At 37.5% G+C, this 22,031-nt stretch overlaps 1 protein-coding gene across 6 annotated transcripts in view; it reads left to right on the top strand.

Moving 5' to 3' along the window:
• Nucleotides 1-17,235, top strand: part of RBBP8 (RB binding protein 8, endonuclease) — a gene marked incomplete at its 3' end in the record, with an annotated part of 73,633 nt that extends 56,398 nt beyond the window's left edge. For 5 of the 6 annotated variants that reach the window (XM_084619740.1, XM_084619741.1, XM_084619737.1 and 2 more), the window contains 9 exons: nt 744-1,638; nt 1,736-1,862; nt 2,959-3,050; nt 4,215-4,326; nt 5,177-5,347; nt 6,169-6,238; nt 8,089-8,185; nt 13,897-14,038; nt 16,599-17,235. In XM_084619740.1, coding sequence (XP_084475866.1) covers nt 744-1,638; nt 1,736-1,862; nt 2,959-3,050; nt 4,215-4,326; nt 5,177-5,347; nt 6,169-6,238; nt 8,089-8,185; nt 13,897-14,038; nt 16,599-16,696 — 1,804 coding nt within the window. Of the gene's footprint in view, nt 1-743; nt 1,639-1,735; nt 1,863-2,958; nt 3,051-4,214; nt 4,327-5,176; nt 5,348-6,168; nt 6,243-8,088; nt 8,186-13,896; nt 14,039-16,598 lie in introns of those variants that run through there. The other variant, XM_084619742.1, reaches the window with a different exon arrangement.
• Nucleotides 17,236-22,031: the final 4,796 nt, after the last annotated feature.

Here is a 22,031-nt window from a genome sequence, read left to right as displayed (position 1 = left end):
GAACCTAGATTGGCCTTTCTCCCAGACCTTCTCCACCTTCCATCCTTTGCATAGATTGAAAGCCAAGGCCTGTGGGTGGAGAGATTTCTATGTCAGGTTGATTCCTCTTCCATATTTGAGAGAAGCCAGGAGAGGACTCAGGGTCACATTGAAACAGAAAACCAGATCTGTTTTTGCCTAGTTTTGGTCCTCTGGTTTTAACGGTGATCATTGACCAGATCTTATATGCGTACAAACAGTATTCGTTTCTCATCTTTCCTTTTTATCCAATGAGAAATACAGCCAGGAGTAGTGTTGTATTACAGCTTTCAGGGAGGTAACCCTTTATTAATACTAACTACTAAAATTTTAGATAATACTGTACTAACAAACTAAAAAGAAAAGGAGGACTTGTGGCACCTTAGAGACTAACCAGTTTATTTGAGCATAAGCTTTCGTGAGCTACAGCTCATTTCATCGGTTGGTTAGTCTCTAAGGTGCCACAAGTACTCCTTTTCTTTTTGCAAATACAGACTAACACGGCTGTTACTCTGAAACCTAACAAACTAAAGTCATTACAACTTTTTAATTTTCTGTTCAGCTACTAGAATACATGGTGGTAAGTGTACATCATTTCCCCCTCAATTTATACAGTTGCTGCCTGAAAATTGTTGAATATTGCTCATATTTTAGGGGACTGAATTTTTTAAAAATCATTTTTCCCAGTGGCTCAAGGTATGTCTTTCATCTCTCAATATGTTCAGACTTTCAGATCCATCTCAGAACACTCCACCAGATGTAGACTGGGATTCTCAGGTAGCTTCTCCTGTTTTCGGAGCATCTAACAACATGAAGAACAGCCTGACTTCAAGTCTTTCCCCTTCTGTTTTAGAAACAGGACAGAAGTCCAATGCCAAAAAAAACCCTTTCAACAGTACTTTCAATTCTAGATCTCATAAAGTTAGACCAAAATCTGAAGATGTTGCTCTTGTTGCACCACTTAATCTTGGGGCTGAAGTAAACTCTGTTATCAGCCAGGTCTCAGCCAGTAGGCAGATGGTTGTGAAAAGCGATGTTAATGAATCCATAACTTGTGTGGTCAACACTTGCTCAGGTAAAGATGAGATGATCAAGAATGACTTCCTCCTTGCACCTCACAAACAAGTGGCAGATAGATATGCTAAAAGAAAGAAAACGGAAGATGAGCTTGTGACTAGCTGTGAAAAAACATCTTTCAACAAAGAAAACTCTTCCCCTTTTCAAGCAGACTTTCAACCTGTTAATGGAGATCATATAATTGATAAGCCTCTGGACCTGTCTGATCGTTTTTCTGCTATTCACTGTCAAGAAAAAAGCTCAAGAAGTGATGAGATCTGTAAAAATAAACTAAGAGAGGTCACGCTGCATGATGTTTTTTCACAGCTGGTGAAGCCCATTCCAAAGGGTTCTTCATCCATCCAAAATAGCAACAATGGAAGCTATTTGTCAGGAAAAGAGTCACAAGAAGATCCCTATGTACAGGAGATGATTCTCCAGTCACATGGCAAAACATGTCCAGATGATAAACCTTTGATGCAAATAAAAGAAGAAATCTCTGCTTTCAAAATTCCATCATTGCCGAACACAGTGGAGACAGAACTACTTTTTGATGACATGAAGGTATGTTGCATCTGAGGGAAATATGTATTTTATGTTTTTCCTTTCCAAATGTTGTGTTTAAAGTCTGGGAAATGTTAAAATTGTAGTATGTTGTTAGGTTGCTGGTGGCCATGAACCAATTAGAAAGAAAACCAGGACAGGACATGGAGAATGTGAGCTGGCATCTGTGCTTCAACCAAACCCTTGTAGAATAACAAAAACTAAACCACTGCAAAATGAACAAGGTAACTTAAAATTTTTCTTTCTTCAGCCCATGCCTATAGTTGAATGTTCACATTTTTGTTCTCCTCCTCCTCCTCCTGTTGTTGTTGTTGTTCCCTTCCTCTAATCCTGCTCCTAACTTCATGCCCTTTGATATGCCACCTCTTATTCCTAGAATTACCTCTACATTAACTGACTCCATCCTCGTTTGTCTCAAATCACTTTTGAAAACATACCTGTTTCATCAAGGTTTCATCAATAATGTCCCCTATCATTCTGTTTTCACTAGACAGTATTTGTTCATGGCTTTAGATTAAGGGCAGGAAAGAATTTTTTTTAATCTAGTTTACTTTACGGTATAATAAGTGCACATAGCACATTGCTGCAGTATATGAATAAGATGTTGAAACAAAATAAGTTTGTTATACTGTACACCAACCTTCTCATATATAGATAGACATTTAAAATAAATGTAGCTGGCTTTAAGGCTGTCTGTATGTTTGTTTGCATTCACGTTATCCTTTCTAAGAAATTCCTGTTCTTTAGTTATGGAGAGCATTACTACAAAATACCCCTATTTACAGGAATTATACTATATATTTTCACTTTTCTAACTGGAATCTCTGACACTCCCTCTCTCTCTCTCTCGATAACTCTTCACTCAGCAGTATTCTTTTGGAGCCAACTCTGAAACAGAAGAACTCAGACCACCAACTTAGCTATTTGTTTAGTAGTATCTTTACTTTTTTTGTCATTATCAGTATTGAATAGATAGGATGAGCTGACAGACCACAGACCAATTATTGTAATATTATCCTTATTTAAGATCATGATATTTATACGTACTATACAAAAGAGAGTGCATCATTACAGAAACAGTGTATACAGTGAATATACAGAAAAATCTAAAGAATTATTTTAAAATTCTTTATATCCGAACTAAATTAGATCAGATTAGTGTACTTACTCTGCACTATTTCAACCTTGTTATGAGAAAAATCAAGCCTAAAAGAATAATGAATAGCTAAAAAGGAAATACACCTAAGATTGGCATTAGATGTCAGTAGTTTGATTCTGATTTCTCTCTTCTCTCTTGCTTCCTGTATCCCCACATCTAAGATAAACCATCCTTAGAAAATATGCAGTGGAGTATAGATCCAGGAGCAGACCTTTCCCAGTACAAAATGGATATTACGGTTATTGGCACCAAGGTAAGCAGAAATTTGAGTCACACCCTCTTGTCCCATAAAATAAATAATAAACTTAACTTTTTAAAAAAGCATAAATTAGGTTAATTTGATATTAGGCTGCACATATAAATCATGGTTTAGAAAAAATGCCAAGAGTAGGCTTAAACATTACAAATACATTTTACTTATTTTTAAAACAAAACTTTGCAAAGCAGATCCTCAACTTATCTCCCAAAGCTCTCCATTATCCATTACAAAGTTAGTACCACATTCTTCTGAGTGCTTTTCCAGTAGCTGTGGAAAAGGGAACAGTCATTACTAAAATATTTTGTAAAAAAATTAAAGAATGTTCTTAATTATGCAATTTGTCTTTTGTAAGTGTTCACTGTGAACTCTATATTGTAAATAGTTGGAGACTTACAAGACTTGACTGTATTAACTTTATTTGGATTGCTGACACTTAGTCCGTAAGAAAGCGCCTTGTTGAGTGTTTTCCTGAATGGTAATTGTTTTTGTCCTTCTTGCTTGTCTTAAAAGATTAATTTGTTTGCAAATGTATTGATTCTTCATGTAATTGCAGGTGTTGTTTCCATGAGATTTGACAGTTTGGTGAATTGCTTTATGCATCCATAAATACATTTTCCTTTCATAGAACTTTACAGAAGGAACCTGTAGAATGTGATCTCAGTGATTAGTGATGTTCGCCAGATTACCCCGGTTTCAAATCCAGTTGTATAACCTGGCATTAGCAACAAGTTTCTGTATCTCTGCCATGCAGATGTTAGTTTCAGAAGACAACTGTGAAAAACTTATCAGTAGATTCTTAGCTCCAGTAGTGGGGAACTTGTTAAATTTCTTTGGGAGACTTGTCTGAATTGTCTCTGTAAAGCAGGGATTCTCAAACTGGGGGTCAGGACCCCTCAGGGGGTCGCGAGGTGGCAGCCAGCACCCCAAACCCCGCTTTGCATCCAGCATTTATAATGGTGTTAAATATATAAAAAAGTGTTTTTAATTTATGGGGGGGGGTCGCACTCAGAGGCGTACTATGTGAATGGGGTCACCAGTACAAAAGTTTGAGAACCACTGCAGTGTAAAGAAACTTCAGGTACCTGATATGAGACTGAAATATGTCAATTTGTTATAACTTTTAAGTGTGATTACCATTATTATACTTCATTTATTCAGGAAGGCTCTCAATCAAGAGTAGGAGGAGAGACTGACATGGACTACACATATGTTAGTGAAAGCATGCTATTAAAAATGAAAACCCAAGAGCAGAAAGGAGAAAGCAGTCCAAGTATGTATTTTTCTCCTCTTCACAAATTGATTGAAAATTGGTTGATGATACAGTATAGTTTGGTTTGTAGCATTACGGTAGCATTGAGGTAACTATTACAAGTTTATCATGATGGTTTAATCCATTTTCTGTTGAAGTCAATAGAAGACTTTATATTGAGGTCAAAGACTTGGATAGGGTTCATAGTTTATGGCTAAGATTGTGCTTCCTTTCTACACTTCTTTAAACAAATTAAATATACCTCATATAGTACTTGTCTAACCTGAAATAAACATGTTAAATATTTAAGTACTGTCATGACACAAAAAATACCCCATTATTGACCCTATCAAACTTATTTTATCTGTAGAAAGATCTCATTTTTAATATGCTAAATATATACAATTATAATGTGTGCGTGTGTGATTTTATAAAGATATATATAAAAATTATTTCATGTCGTATATAAATCAATTTGACTATATTTAAAATATCTAAGTCAGATGGAGGTCTGTTATCATTCACCAGTAAAGAATAACGATATTTGTGTTTGGATAACTCCACAATAGCAGCTATCAACAAAATATCTTCATTCATGCAGTGCTACGGTTGAGGATTTATTATTGTGAAATCACTTTTTCGTCTATACACTTATATCAATCAAGGTATCTTTCTGAGGTAGGAAAGCAGAATCCATATTAAAAGATGAAGAACAAGGCACACACAAATTAAGGGAGTTGACCAAGCTGCTGTAGCGAGATAGTGACAGAGCTGGAAGTATAGTATAACCCTGTTCTTTTGACTAATGTTCCACCAAAAATATGTTTTGTTGAAAGACTGATTTGGATGTTCATTCTGACCTTTTTTACAGAGGGAGAAAGAAAAATGAATGATAGCTTAGCAGAAATGTTTGATCGGACATCATATGAAGAATATAAATCGTGTCTGGAAGAGGATAGTTCTTCAGCATGTGATGAAAAAGAAAATCCTCTTGAGGAAGAGGAGGAAAATGAGGAAGTGTTATCAGCAAGCAAACTAATGAGTAAGTAGTACACTTGTTTTTCCTTTAATTATACTATTAATAATTTGGTCAAACTAAACAAGAACCTATCTTCTTAACTGGGACACAATCCCACTAGAAAAAGAAATATACCAAATAAGTGATTATTTTGTTTATCAGAAACTCAAAGGAATTCATTCACTATTCCAGGATTTTAAGAGAATAGAGAGCTATTTAAAAACTACTGCATTAAGTAACTCATTTAGCATTCATACAGAAGCAGGGAAGCATCGCAGAAGTTAACATAGGGGCTGTACAGTTGGATGCCTGTTCTAGGAATCACTGATTCTTGGTGTTAGTGAGTTGATTTGGTTGCAGTTACTAACTCAATTTAATGTGGGGGGGGCGATAATTCTTTTTTCAAGGAGCTCTTTCTAAGACTATTTGAATACTTTGCATCCTAGCAACATCTCTCTTCTTTGTGCTCTTTTCCCCAATCTTCCTCATTCCACTTTACATCTCCTACTATTATCTTTTTACTTTTCACTTACACACTATTTTAATCCTCTTGCTCACCCATTCCATGCTTCTCGTACTGCAAGTATATTGTATCTGTTGCCTCAAAGCAGATTATGTATTTCATGAAGCTTGATCTCAGTGCTGTCATTCAGCACGAGAGGACAAATAGATAATTGTGAAATATTAAAATTGAAAAATCTACAGGTGGTTTTGGTTCAGTTCCATAATGGTTGACTAAAATAGTTTTATGCAATTTGTGCAGTATATCTCGCTCAATCATTTTATGGTCATTCTGTCTAGGCAATTCAGTAACAGACTTATGGCATGTTTTTATTTATTTACAGAGCATGAGAATAAACAAGATAAAACCAAGCAGAAAGCTTTTGTGGAGCCATATTTTAAAAGTGATGAAAGGTAATGCAACATTTTTTATTAATGTAGGAAGATTAGGTTTTCCCCTCTGAAGAGACCTTATCCTTTCATAAAATAAAACTGCTAAATCATTCCATACAAAGAAGCTGAAGGTGTACAAATGGAAAAATCTCTGTATGAATTCTGGTGGTTATTACAAAGAAAGAAGATGAATCAGAAAGAGAAGCTACAGAACATTGGAAGAGAAGAATCCTTGTCACTTTTTAATAAAGAGACAGAAATGTTACTCTTTTTCTAAAAGCATGTTTCTATAATCTGTGATGTTTTTCCAAACACACATTGGCTCAAGTTACGTATTACCATGTTTATTATGGTAGTGCCTAAGGGCAAGCTGAGAATGGGGCCCTATTATGCTAGGCACTATATAAATGTATAGAGTAGTAGATGATTCCTGCCCCAGAATGTTCACAATCTAAATGGACAAGAGAGACACAAGGTTGGGGAAGGGATATAACATACAAGGAGACTAAACAATTTGATGGTAGCAAACATCAAGTATGTTCCATGACTGGCAGTGGGGGAGTGGTACTTAGGAATGGATCAGCTAAATGGAAAGAAGAAAAAAGGGAAGGAGAGAAAGGGGGACAGGGCAGGGGAGAAGAAGGTAAGGAGGGGCAGGTATGGAGTGAAGCTGAGGTGAAGAGACTGGAGAGTGTGAAGAGTTTGAGTAAACAGGCTACCTGCCCAAGGAATAGAGAGTCCGAGAACTTCCTACAGTTCTGAGTGGAATGTCCAAAGCTGAAAAAAGTCCCTGCTTTGGCTGGTCCTGTTGCTACTTGTTGGAGTTGCTGACTAGCTCCTGTATGCAATTCTCCTCCAAGGCCAAAAAACATACTGATTTCTTATAAGTGAGGGTTTTTTCAGTGTGTCAATTATTTATTTATTTATTTATTTATTTATTTATTTTAAATCAAGCTTTTTGAAATTCCTGTGGACGTTAAATAAGGAACGTTCAACAGACCACTGTATATCTTAGTGCCTTTCTCCATTCATCTCCTGTTTTCATAATAACCTGTTAGTCTTCATTTCATAATACCATTAAGCATGCAGTTTATTGTCTGGCTCACACATCTATTCTATACCCAGCCTGTTTTCACTTTGCAGAGGAAATAGACTGACATTGTGTCTTGCTAAAAAGAAAATGCAAAGTTGAAAAATCCCATACAGTTGGCTCAAACAGAGGTAGAAACATAATGGCACTCGTGAAGCATTTACTAAAAAAACTGAAACCTTAAGTTGGGCAGGCGATGAGTTAGTACTATTCAAGGTTTTTAAGTAGAGCTGAGATGTTCAGCAGTTCCTCTTTCACATAAGGGCCTAGATACGTGTAAGACAACTTACTTTAAAAAAACACTGCAACTTCTTTTGGCTACAAATTATTCCTTTGTGTTCAGATGTGAAAGATAGCTTTTTATATGGCAGTTGTCAGGAAGCTGAAGTTTTTTCAAATAATCTGTTAGATTGTCCCAGTGAAATCCTATTATTTCCTTGCTGCTGTCTGCTTCATTGGGTTAATGAACACCTTAACTTCCCAAGGAAATACAGTATCAAGTGAAAACCTAGGCTATGTCTGCACTGCGCTACGCTGCAGACTGTGTGGTGGGTGAATCACAGCGTGCACCAGAATGTTGCACTCTAACTGCCCCATGTGGATGCTGCTGGCATGAACTAAAAGGTGCCTGCATTGCATTAACATAGTCCTGTTTGAAAGAGTTGAATGGGAGCAGTTAGAGTGCAACATTGTGGTGCACTCTGCAATTAACAAATCCTGTAGTCTGCACTGCAGAGTCGTGTAGACGTGCTTCTAGTGACTCTTTCCTTTTGCCTTTCAGAAAAAATACTGTGTTAGGTTTTCCTCATATTGAGGTTGTTCGGAAGAGAGAAGAGAGAAGAAAATTGCTGGGCCATACCTGTAAGGAATGTGAAATAGTAAGTAAAACTCTAAGTTTTGGTCAGTCTTGCATTCTTTTAACTTGTTTGGTACCAGAGACCTGAAATGCTTCTCAAATTGAAAACATAGACGCATGAGTACTGGTAAATCAAGTGGCAAAGAAGTCAGTTGTACTAAAGCTGTTGGCCACGGTAGAGATCCATAATAAAAATTAGGTACTGTAATAATGAAAAATAATTAGATAAAACAACATCTTGGAATGATAGCATTGGCATTTACTTACTTATCTTTCCTGTATCTGCTCAAAGGAGTAGGCATTGCAAATCGTCATGTCAATGAGGCCTCAGTTAACAAAAATAAATCAACTAGCCCAGGGGTTCTCAAACGGGGGGGAGGTCGCGAGCTATCAGTCTCCACCCCCAAACTCTGCTTCACTTCCATCATTTAATAGTGTTAAATATAAAAAAGGTGTGTTTAATTTCTGTGGTGGGGGTCACACACTCAGGCTTGCTGTGTGAAAGGGGTCACCAATACAAAAGTCTGAGAACCAATGAATGGTTGATCCACCAGTATCTTAGCAAGAGTGTGGTAGCACTACTTCTGCTAAAGCTCAGAGATCCAGAATTGGGTCCAAGATAGAATTGTAATGTTAAGGTGCACTTCATGGTATATTCTTCATGTTTTGTTTTTTCTTTCTGAATTTATATACAGGAACAAGTATTCAAACAAAATTGCACATGCGTGTATATTTTGTACAAATGCGTACAAAATTTGCCTGTCAAAATTGCAGATTGAAAATTTAGCCCTCTGCAACTGCTTGTTATTCTGAAAATAACATATGATTTGTCAGTACCAACTATTATAGTATAGTTTTGCACATTGACTGTCAGAGCAGCAGTCTGACTCTTAGTGATATCTGGTTCATATCTGCAGTGCCCAAAACTTATACGTGTAATGTTGTATAACTCACCAATTCTTAGACTAAGCAACAAGTGTAATATAAAGTATAATGTAAGGCAGTGGTCCCCAAACTGTGGGGCATGCCAGGGGGGCACAGAGGAATGTTCAGGGGATCGTGCGGCAGGGCCAGGCCAGCCCCCAAGGGAGGCAGGGAGGAACACTACACTTCCAGCCCCACTCTGCCCAAAGACTGTCTCTGCCCCCAACCCTGTTCAGCCCCCAGTTCTGCTCTGCCTCAGTCCCACTTTGCACCCTGATCTGCCCCCAGCCCAGTTCTGCCCTCATTCCCTCTCCACCTCAGCTCTGCAGCTAGCCCCAGCTCCTCTGCTATCCCCAGTTCCACCCCCAGCTCTGTCTTCAGCCCAGGCTCCACTGCTGAGGAAGCCTTGGCTGTGCACTAATGGAAGGGTGGGGCATTGACAGATTCCGTTAATGGTAAGGGAGGATGCAACTGGAAAAGTTTGCAGACCACTGATGTAAAGGGTAGAGAAAAAAGTCGTAAAGACATTTTTACATTTTTTTTCTCCCTTTAAAGTAAATGAAATGCTTTCAGACACATGTGTTACCCTTATTTTATGTATATAATAGACTATGCTTCATTTGGTCATTAATATACTTTTCAATCTGCTGGAGATATTGAGCTACAATCTCATACTTCACAACATGTCTGAGGTGTGGATTAATGAGCTAATAAGAGTTCTCATTGAGTTTTATTGCTTAATTTCCACTCTTATTTAGAACCAATATTTTTCTTAACATCCATTCTGTCCAACAGATAGGTAAATTTCTCCAACTGAGTAATGTGGCTTATTAGTATGTTCTTGAACAAAACAAGTTCATGAAAAATCCCTTTGATAAAACCTTCACTAAAATGAGGTTTTAATGCAAATAGTTTTATTTACAGCTGACTGTAAAAGTAAATTCTCTGTTCCAAAATATGTGAAATCTAGAGGGTTTGAATGAAAACAGAGCATTTTAAAAAAAAGCAGCTCTACTCTGTTTCTTGTGCCAAGAGCCATGCATTAACAATTTTAATTTCCTGTCTCTGCATGCTACAGGACTTTTCCTCCCAACGAACCCAGTTCTCGTTATATTTTGGCAAGTAACATCGTGGAAACATTTGTAGACTTTATTTCATAATGTACAAGAGTTAGAATTCTGTTTTTATTCTAATTATTTTTGAGGAAAGGTTTTTTGTTTTTTTTTTTTTTGTTTTTTTAGTATAAACCATCCAAGATTGTACGGAATGGTTGGCAGGAACATTGCACTAAAATGACTGGATTTGAAAAAATTCTTAACTGAAGCTACCACTTGGTTAATTGTCTGCATACTTTGGTCCATTCAGAGCTCCAAAGGAGAATCAGTGTTGAAAACATAGTCCTCATTAGATAAGAAGCCATTTCCATATCCGTTTCTGGCACCTAACACTACAATATACGTTAACATCAGATTTTGGCTCTCTCATCTTTACTCAATATGTAGATATCTGTAAGAGCTACTCCAAAAAGACTGCTCCCAAACAGAATTTTTGGAAGTTAGTCGTAACTCCCTTTTATATTTTTCCTTGATGATACTGCATTCTTGGTCATGATGACTTTATACACAATTTTTAATGAAAATACATATTTTGTGTTTGAAATGGCATCCTTAATAGGATCCTGACTGCTTGTTTATACTTTTTTTTTTCTATCCTTTAGCTACCCTGTCACTTTAAAAGCATCTGTCAATGTTTTCTTCTGCAGTCTGGCAAATATTCACCCCTGTCACCGGTGTTCTAATGGAGCTAAAATTTAAAAGCCTTACTTTCTGGTTCTTGCAAAATAATGACAATTCAGTTTGTTACTGTTGATTTTTGTTTTTTAATTTCCCCAGAAAATAGTACTATAGCTTTTAAATTGTTTTAATCCCGGTTCACTCCATTCCCCAGCAGTTCAGACAATTCAGTAGTTTAGGCCTAAAATTTGTTTTACAACAAACCTGATAGAGGGGAAAAATATGAGGTTTTTAATATACTGTTTTAAAATTCCTAATAAACTGTTTTAGGACCGTTTAGGATTTAGACCTATTTCTAATTATCCTTAAGTAATATTTAGCTATAATTAATCTGATTGACTGATGTGGATTTTCTTTTTGAACAGACATTGTACAATATCTCTTGTTAATTTAGTTGGTCTGCTTTTAAAAAAAAAAAGTTCTTCTGATATGTTTTCTAACATTGACCACTGGAAGTTGACTACAAAATAACCATTACCTGTTTGCTGTTCTGCTTTTCGTCAGCCTATCTATAATCTCAAACACATACTGCTAAAATTCTTTTGTGGATTTGTGTGATGGGGAAGAAATTCTAATCTATCTTTCTAAGCATAGTACTGTAGTTTCAAAGTACATCAACATGTTCTCCAAATGGAAATGAGCAATGTCTAATTTATGTACAGTTATACTAGTTAACAAAACCAGTTTTATAGCACATATAAGACATCTTGGCTGGATGTAAAGGAGAGGGGCAAACATTTTTGCATCAGTAGAGCGAATAAGACACAGGTAGATTCCTGATGTTTAAGTGCTTAGGATTTCTCTCTTGGCAGACTTCGTACCAAAACCTCTGTTCAAAGCAAAAAGTAATTTAAAATTAATCACGTCTACAGATCTAGCTCTTCTGTCTAACCAGCAAACCAGGAGTCTTGCAAGATAGAAAGGGGAAACTCTGACAGTCTTGGTACAGCCCCATTAAAGGACATTCAATCTCTTTAAGACCTCTTGCTTCCTTGATGACCCAAAAAGCCCGCTTGCCACCAGATGATGAGAATCATGTACTAACGGTGATATTTAGAACAAATTTTTTTGTTCTGTCAAATCAATGCTGGATAACACCAACTCAGCTGTTTATATCTTTTATATCTTATATAATACTTTAATATAAAGTACCTCAGCCTCAGGCAGGCCTGCCCTTACCCCACGCTACAGAAACAGTACAATCGAATTAATCCTCTCTTCATATTACTGTGTGTCATCTCTCATTAATAGCTCTCTCTCTGTGCTGTGGTTGTTTTGCTGTCCATACCACCACCATTGCTGACAGCCTTTCTTTTTTGGTTTTTGACTGTTTTATGTTTTCCCACCAAATATTGAGAGAATTAGTTTGCTAGTATTCTTTAGCATTCCCAGTATGCAGGCCTTGTGTGGCATCTTACTAGCACTAGATGGAAATGGGAAACGAAACAAAACTTTGGGGCACCCCATTAATAAAAGCAATCCTGTACTGGATGAGCATTCCATTTCTTTCATGTCTCTTACTCCAGATTACTTTCTGCCTGGCTGGACTAAGGTAAGGTGACCAGACAGCAAATGTGAAAAATTGGGACAGGGTGGGGGGTAATAGGAGATTATATAAGAAAAAGACCCAAAAATCCAGACTGTCCCTATAAAATCAGGACATCTGGTCATCCTAGACTAAGCTTTTAACTTGTTTTGTCTCTTCTGGTCATACCATTGTAGTATTTTGCTATGATTACTTTCACTCTTTTGATGAGCTCCAACTTTAAAAGTTTGAATAGCACAAGACTGTTGGATTGCTAATTGAATTAAATCATTAATTCAAGCTTTGGAAAGACAGTGCTGGATACATAAATACTGCAGTACGTTATAATGTCTAAATTGCAGACTGGAATTAGCAGGAGCTTTTGGCCAGAAGCCTGGTCTATAATACTAGGAGGATGAAAATTATTCCCTTTCATGATACACATTGGAGCCACTCTAATAAATGACTGAACCATGTAAATCAGACACTTTTTTAAAAAGTTATATATAACTATTGTATTACTCAGGGTGTACTGGAATATATTGTGTTCTTTTTGAAGTCCGTGTCATTGCACTAGTGTCAGTGAAGGCAGAATCTGGTTCAATGTATGTAGGGCAGATTTTCACCCTGATCTAATTCTTTTGAATTGTTCAGCCAGCACAAACAGAATAGAGGCTCACCATAATTCTCCTACATGGGATTCTCCCTGTGAGTGAGGAGTTTCCAGCTGCCATAGAACTAGCTGCTATGCCTCTCTCACTGTAGCCCGTAGCACAGTTGCTGGGGAGGGGAGCAGAGGAAACCAGATCAGTGTACTCCAGCTAGTTCATCAGGGATCATAGGCAGTTGGCATAGGTTACACCAGCTTCTTAGCTGCTCTAACTTTTGCCATGTGTTGCATAGTAAATCAGGGACCCCTACAGCTTTCTCCCTTCTCCGTTGAAACAACCATGAGCTAGATACAGCAGAGAATCTAGCCCATGGACTGTGTGTTTCATTTATACCTGAAAACTCAATTATTTTAAACTGAATATTGCTACTTTTATTGGTCAATTTTGATTCTTCTATTGGTCTCTGTATGTATTCCAATCTGTTTTAAGCCCCAGTTCTGCAGACTTATGTACACGCTTAATTTTGCATATGAGACCAGTCAATAGGACTATTTACATGAGTAGTTACATATGTGTGAGAGTTTTGTATTGTTTGTTTTTGTTTCATATTACAATGTATAAAACTAACACGGTTGCCTGTTTAGGGTGCATTTCTAAAGTTATAGTAATGAAGATGAAATACGTAATAAGTTTAACAAACTAACACTTAAGGTCAGGGACATGCAAATCTAAATCTGTAGTTTTGGCCAGACTCACCAATGTGTATGTATTTAAGCACAATAATCAGTAGTGATAGTGTGATACAAGTAACGTAATTGCCTCTTATGTATCATTGTTCATTTTTATGACCTATTACATATTTTCCGATTTCTGTTTTTAGTATTATGCAGATATTCCAGAGGGGGAGAGAGAAAAGAAGTTGGCTGCTTGTTCAAGACATCGATTCCGCTACATTCCTCCTAGTACACCAGAAAACTTCTGGGAGGTTGGATTTCCTTCCACTCAAACTTGTGTGGAAAGAGGTGAGTATATAAAATTGTTGTGTTGGAAAGTTTGTATGTTTTTGTTTTTAAATTTAATGCTGAGAAAACTGGAGTATTAAAAGCACTAAGATGCTCATTTCATAATTAAAGATTCCCTACACAGCTCTGTCAAATTCCATTTGACCACCAGCTGCTAAAGTCCTGAGTAAATGTTGCCATTTGTTCAATGGCTTCTGGGATATTGGGAAGGGGGAATGTAAAGAGAATTCCTAAGAACTGGGATAGAGTGGGAGGATATGGGAAGAATACCAAAAGAATCCCACCATTCCCTTAAATGGCATAATGGCTTTAAACCATGTACATTTTGTAAGGGGTTGCATCTATATCTTCAAAGGGACTGAAATTCCGAATTAAGAGCCCCATGCATTTCTGAACTCTTTATTATCTAATTACAACAGTACATATACATTCTAAATGTTAATAAATTGTAACTAATTATAGAGGTATGCAGAGCTATCTGTTCTCCAAGGTTTTAAGGTGGATTGCAGGAAAACTTGGCCAGGGATAATTGCTTGAATCCCCATCTTTTCTAAGTAGTAAGTTAGCAAACATATATTATGCATACTGCATGTCACATGAATATGTATTACACATTATATCATGTATGAACATTGGGTAGTTTATGCTAAGCTATACCAATGTCAATTGTATTAGGCTTTTCCCAGAGTTCTGTTCACTCATGCAAAAGTATATCCCATAACACTTTACAACAGCACAACTCTGCTCCTTGGCACAGGCAAATACAAAACCTGTCAGAGACAAGATGTATGAATAGTGTGTTCTGATACAGTTAGTAGGCCATGGAGGTACCTCCTGGTGCCTGGAATGTGGTATCCAACTCAAAGATAAGGAAGGTAGAGGACAATACAGAAAAACGAGATAAAAAAACGGTACAGACTAGCGGGTTGAGTCTTGGATGATGTACAGAGAGCCTTTAACTTGTAAACTACTGTAGTATAAATATAGGTAGTCGAAAATGCGTACTTTTGAAGCAGACCTTCTGTGTAAGGTGAACGCTGCAAGACTGATTGTCAGTATGTATGTCTCCTTTTCATACTGTACTACTCTGTCTTTGACTAATTAACTGACTAAGCTTTGCTTGAATATTTTCAACATCAAACAAAAAGTGTAATTAAGTGACTGGCTTTACCTAGTCAAAAAGTGCTGTGGGATCTTCAGCCCGCTATCAGAAGAGATGGAGTTTTGATAAATGTTCCTTCTAATTTTTTACATCCATGTGCGGAATGAATTTTCTTATGTGCACTAATATGGAGGTGATGTGTGGTGGGGCCGAGGGGTTCAGAGTGTGGGAGGGGGCTCAGGGCTGGGGAAGAGGGTTGCGGTACAGGGGGGTGAGGGCTCCAGCTGGGGGTGCAGGCTCTGGGGTGGGGCCAGGGATGAGGGTTTTGGGGTGCAGGCTGCCCCAGGGCTGTGGTGGGGAAAGAGGACTTCTCATTTCCCTTCTCCCTCCCCCTCACTGCAGCCCCCTCTCGCTGCAGCAGCTTGGGGCTGGGGGAGCGGTGGCATCTCTCTCTCCCGGCCGCAGCAGCTTCGAGGCTGGGGCCGGGGGACAGGAACCTCTCCCTGCCTGCATGGCCCTTGATAGCCACCTGCACAGCTGCGCAGCTTAGAGGGAATTTAGGTTTTGATGTGTAAGGTCTTACGCAATAAACTGTCAAACAATGAGCAGCAGTGCTAATTAAGCTACTTTAAAAGGATAAAGGGTTAAGTCCATTTATAATGTGATATTTGCAATTGTTGTTCAAAAACAGAATGCCCTTATTTAAATGGCTAGTCCTTGGTAATCCCTTGAAGTGATTTTGTATATTTTAATTATGGGTCACACAAAGTATTTCACCAGCTGCAAAGAAGTAATCTACCAATAAACTTGATTTTAATGAATTTAGTACTTGTGAACAGAGCAAAGTTGACAAATATGAAGGCTAAAATCCTATACTTACCCACAAAAATAAAGCAGAAACAGCAGCCTTTTTTTAGAGTATGATACGTTGTGTCCAGAGAATTATGATACGTTGTGTCCAGAGAAGTTGTATTGCGTGCATTTGATAAATTAGAATGTGGCGAATATGCCTTGTGTTAAATAACTCAGATTTTGCAGTATTTCTATACATCTTGCAGAAATAACTTATTAAAATAAAATATAAAAGCTTCTATTAGGGAGGACAGTGAAATGTGTAATGAGTTGCAAAATAGTTGAACATTTGACAGCCTGATTTCTCAGTAGACCTTCAGTATATTCAATCTGTATTAGCTATTAGGAAACTACTGTAAATCAATATAACTAAATGTGTAATTTTTTAGTGGATAATGTTTTTCATTGGCTGAGGGCATTCTAAATGATCCCTGGCAGGGTCAGACTAGTTTCCAAAAATGAAAAAAATACTTTAAACAAAAAGCTTTGTGGTAGGCAAAATTCAGTGGTCTGTTAAATGAATATTACTTTTGCTTTTATACTGTACCATCTCTTAACCAGATTGTTTTGAAATCTTTACCCTGATTTTATTTTTATTCTTTTAAGGCTATATTAAAGAGGATCTTGCGCCCTGTCACCGTCCAAAAAGAAGGCAGCCTTACAATGTGATGTTTTCTCCAAAAGGCAAAGAACAGAAGACATAAATGATGGGGAAACAAAGCACATAAATGTGGGGAAAGTCTTTCCTGTCATTAGATATTTATAGTTAATATAAACTTGAAATAAAAATACTGTGGATTTTTCCAAAATGATAAATCATTTAATTAGATATGTAAATCATTTCCCTCTTAGAAAGTTCATTTGAAAATCTGAAGTATGTATCAGGAAACACTACTATTTAATGTATGTTTGTTTCATTTTGTGTTAATATGTTTTGTCTTAATTTTGCACCTTTAAGACAGTAGGTCTGCTCCTGTTTCCTCCCATTGAAGTCAATGGCTAAATGCCCATTGGACCATATCCAGACCTGAAGTAAGGTGGGTGTGACTTCTTTGAACTCAGTGGAGTTCTGCCTGCTCATTCTAAGTCTAAATGTTGCTTATAAATTTCAGTGGGAGCAGGACTGGACCTGGTGGGGTGCTTCCATTTTGCACTGGATAACTTAAAGGATTTATCACCTTCCCTTTTTTGTAATAATTGTGATATATCTAATTGCAATAAACAAAGTAGTATTTATTAATGATTTCAACACCTCAAAACTTTATCCAGCAGAGATCCCCATTCATAATTTCTTGTCGCACTGATGCATAACAAAATCGTTCTTACTTCTCCACAATTTCAGTGGTTTAAGTTGGAATTTTAAAATTTTTTGCTCCAGCTTATTATATATGGCTCTTTTTTTTATTATTTTAATTCAGTGTCATCTGTATACCTTTCCTTCATAGTACCCAAAGTTATTGTGTCTCTCACATCACTAGGGATGTCTGAATTGAGGGCAGAGGGTCAATACCATTTGGAATGTATTGTGCCCAGACTCCTCCTGAAGATCTTCAACACTATCCACTAGGCTGAGTGGCCTCTTAAGACATGTAGTCTTGTAAATTTCTATGTTGCACAACAAAGTGCACACGTTGATACCTCACCATATAGTGCAACTGTCTCAGTACTACACTAAATTAAAAGGTGGAATGTAGTATTGTGAAACGTTAAGATGATAGAGATGCAATATTTAAACCTCAGTGGAATGTGTGTACAATGCCAAAGTGAGAGTTTAAAAATACCTCCTATAAACAGCACTATAAGGGAATATTCCTTCCACTCAAAAAGACTTTTATCCAACTTGTGTGAATAACAAAGGCAAAAGAATATAAAGCCAATGGTATTTTTTACACAATTACTAAAACAGCTTTTATTTATGACCACTAATCACAACCATCTATCAATTTAAAAGCTATTTTGCATGTGCTGTGTTATGCCTGGGACATGTCACTTATTTCCATTTTACAGAAGAAAGTTAATACCTACCTCAGAGCAGTGTTGTGAAGATTTTTTTTTTTTAATGCTTTCAGATCTTTGCATCAGAAGCTGTAAGTGTAGAGTATGTTTCTAATTAGTTTCAGAAGGGATCTTGGATTGTTAGGGACAACATTATTAGACACCCATTGTAGTAGGCACTATCATAGAATCATAGAATATCAGGGTTGGAAGAGACCTCAGGAGGTCATCTAGTCCAACCCCCAGCTCAAAGCAGGACCAATCCCCAACTAAATCATCCCAGCCAGGGCTTTGTCAAGCCTGACCTTAAAAACTTCTAAGGAAGGAGATTCCACCACCTCCCTAGGTAACACATTCCAGTGATTAACCACCCTCCTAGTGAAAAAGTTTTTCCTAATACACAACCTAAACCTCCCCCACTGCAACTTGAGACCATTACTCCTTGTTCTGTCATCTGCTACCACTGAGAACAGTCTAGAGCCATCCTCTTTGGAACCCCCCTTCAGGTAGTTGAAAGCAGCTATCAAATCCCCCGTCATTCTTCTCTTCCACAGACTAAACAATCCCAGTTCCCTCAGTCTCTCCTCATAAGTCATGTGTTCCAGTCCCCTAATCATTTTTGTTGCCCTTCGCTGGACTCTCTCCAATTTTTCCACATCCTTCTTGTAGTGTGGGGCCCAAAACTGGACACACTACTCCAGATGAGACCTCACCAATGTCAAATAGAGGGGAACGATCGCACCCCTCAATCTGCTGGCAATGCCCCTACTTATACATCCCAAAATGCCATTGACCTTCTTGGCAACAAGGGCACACTGTTGACTCATATCCAGCTTCTCGTCCACTGTAACCCCTACGTCCTTTTCTGCAGAACTGCTGCCGAGCCATTCGGACCCTAGTCTGTAGCGGTGCATGGGATTCTTCTGTCCTAAGTGCAGGACTCTGCACTTGTCCTTGTTGAACCTCATCAGATTTCTTTTGGCCCAATCCTCTAATTTGTCTAGGTCTCTCTGTATCCTATCCCTACCCTCCAGCGTATCTACCTCTCCTCCCAGTTTAGTGTCATCTGCAAACTTGCTGAGTGTCATCTGCAAACTTGCAATCCACACCATCCTCCAGATCATTTATGAAGATATTGAACAAAACCGGCCCAAGGACCAACCCTTGGGGCACTCCACTTGATACCGGCTGCCAACTAGACATGGAGCCATTGATCACTACCCGTTGAGCCTGACAATCTAGCCAACTTTCTATCCACCTTATAGTCCATTCATCCAGCCCATACTTCTTTAACTTGATGGCAAGAATACTGCGGGAGACCGTGACAAAAGCTTTGCTAAAGTCAAGGAATAGCACATCCACTGCTTTCCCCTCATCACAGTGCCAGTTATCTCGTCATAATGTAGTACTTCAGTGTTTGTTAAATTAGGTTTTTAATTTTAGGGTATCTTCTTTACAGCCAAATTAGACCTCTAATGACAATCACCTCCACACACATTAGTTGAGATGTCAAACACATTAATGGTTTAAAATGAATTTGATTAAGGAAGTAGGGATTGGCAACACTTGAACTTGTAAACAAATACTTGTTTTTCTAAGGATGCTATTAGCAACAAAGACTGAGGGAAGAGAATAACCAAAAATGTCAAGTATAGATGCCACTCAGAAACAATTATAAGAATAGCTCATTTAGGACTTGATCCTGTAGTCTTAACCCAATATTGAAAGTTTTGCCTGGGTACTAAAGAGTTTGGCTTCTCCCTTCCATGCATCCAGTTAGCTTGTACTTCTGCAGGACATCTTTGTCCACCATTCTGTACTGATTCTTGTATTAAAAAGTAACTGGATGTCTGTTGATTAACTAGAAAACTGGAAAAAGTGTGAAGAGCTGCGTGCTTTATTTTCTACTTCAACCTTCATGCATAGAAATAATATGGTTTTAAAAAAAGAGTGTAGCAGGAAAGGGCTTAACTCCTACTGACCCTGTCCCCACCCAGAACTATTTCTCATTTCTATGTCTTTTTAGATGTGAGAAGGTTCGCATCTGCTAGTACTACGTCCATCAAATGTTCACAGTGCCAACGAGAGGCCTCAGATAGTTCTCTTGCTAGGGCATAAATGTTAGAGATACCATTCCTATCTCTGGGAGATTCCTATATGTGCATGAGAGGTACTAAGTTGCCTGATCTGTACACCAACACTGAAATAGATTAGACAAGTAGAGTTAAGGTTTTCTGCATATTCAATGACACTGTGCCCCATAAATCTTTAGCTCTAATACTTAATGTTGAAACGTCCCTGCATTTTGATTATTGGATTGTCTGCTATTTTTAATAGTAATTTCTGCTTATTTTAAAATCACTAGTACATACAGTGTTTCTGGTGTTGCTTAAAAAGTAGAAGGGGAGGGATCCCACATATTTCTTCAATACATAAATGTCTTCTGCAATATAAACCAAGGACTCTAATAATGCAGTTTGCTTTAAAAGGCAGTTAATTTCTATGAGGATATTACTCCACCAGAGGACAGCAAGGATCTGCTCACTATTAAAATATGGGGAAGAAACTGCTATTGTACTTCCAGTTAACCAAATCTTTTAGACTTTAGTGAACTATGGGCAATTATTCAGAGATTTGTTTTTTAAAACTTTATTTAGAAAAATAGAAATGGGAGCTAGCTATGTCATCTTCTCAAAGCTCTCATAACCAGGGAGCATGGGTGAAAGTTAATGCTGTTCTAAACAAGGCACATTGCACGTGTTAAAATGCCCCATTTCATTCCTGGGTTTTGAGTTTTGATAAGCAGAAGTACAATGTTTCGATGACTTAAAAGTATCTAAAATGATTGACCTGACAGAATTTCAGTTGCAAGTGGAGGAATGCTGGTTAACCAAGTCAAAGAATTAAAAAAACAGACTGCATGAGAAATATGGTAGATAAATGAAAAGAAATAGGCATGTTCTATTGCTGCTAAATTCTTAATTTTAGGACAACTGAATGTTTTAAAGTAATTGAAATATCCAGGACAGCACAGAAACCACAGTACTTGGGAAAGTTTTATATAAACAATAAAAAGACAGAAATAGTTAAATTATAAATATTACCCAGTAAGTGTGTCTTTTTGTTAATAAACTTATCTATGCAAGACATTTATGGTCTCAATAGAAAAATTTCCCAGCCAAAGGGAAAAAAATCACTGCTTAAATTCTGATGCTGATGTACATCTGCTGTGTTCATATGTTAAATCCTATTCATATTCTGTCATAGAAAGATGAAATACTATCACGTAAGTGCACAACTGGTTGAAAATCCATACTCAAAGGTAATTATCAATGGTCCACTGTCAAACTGGGAGGATGCATGTAGTGGAGTCCTGCAGGGGGCCTGTCTTCTGTCTGTTGCTAGTCCACACTTTCATTAATGACTTGGATAATTAAGTAGAGAGTATGCTTATAAAATTTGCAGATGACACCAAAGGACTGCAAGCACTTTGGAGGACAGGATAAGAATTCCTAACAAATTAGACAGGTTTCAGAGTAACAGCCGTGTTAGTCTGTATTCGCAAAAAGAAAAGGAGTACTTGTGGCACCTTAGAGACTAACCAATTTATTTGAGCATAAGCTTTCGTGAGCTACACGAAAGCTTATGCTCAAATAAATTGGTTAGTCTCTAAGGTGCCACAAGTACTCCTTTTCTTTTAACAAATTAGAGAATATGTTTGAAATCAAGATGAAGTTCAATAAAAAGACAAGTGCAAAGTACTCTAATTAGGAAAAATAATCAAGTGCACAAGTACACCATGGGGAATAACTGGATGCGTGGTCCTTCTGAAAAGGATCCAGGGGTTATAGTGAATCACAAATTGAATGAGCCAACATTGTGATGCAGTTGCAAGAAACAAAGGCTAATATTCTGAGGTGTATTAACAGGAATGTTGTATGTAACGCAAGAGAGAGAATTGTTCTGCTTTACTTGGCAGTGGTGAGGCCTCAGCTGTAGATGTGTGTCCAGTTTTGGACACCACATTTTAAGAAAGCCAGGGAC

Source organism: Lepidochelys olivacea, assembly GCF_965140295.1.
Source record: "Lepidochelys olivacea isolate rLepOli2 genome assembly, chromosome: 2".
In the NCBI taxonomy this organism is placed as follows: domain Eukaryota; kingdom Metazoa; phylum Chordata; order Testudines; family Cheloniidae; genus Lepidochelys; species Lepidochelys olivacea.
Note: the sequence above shows the minus strand (reverse complement) of the source record. Positions and strands in the feature narration are given on the sequence as shown.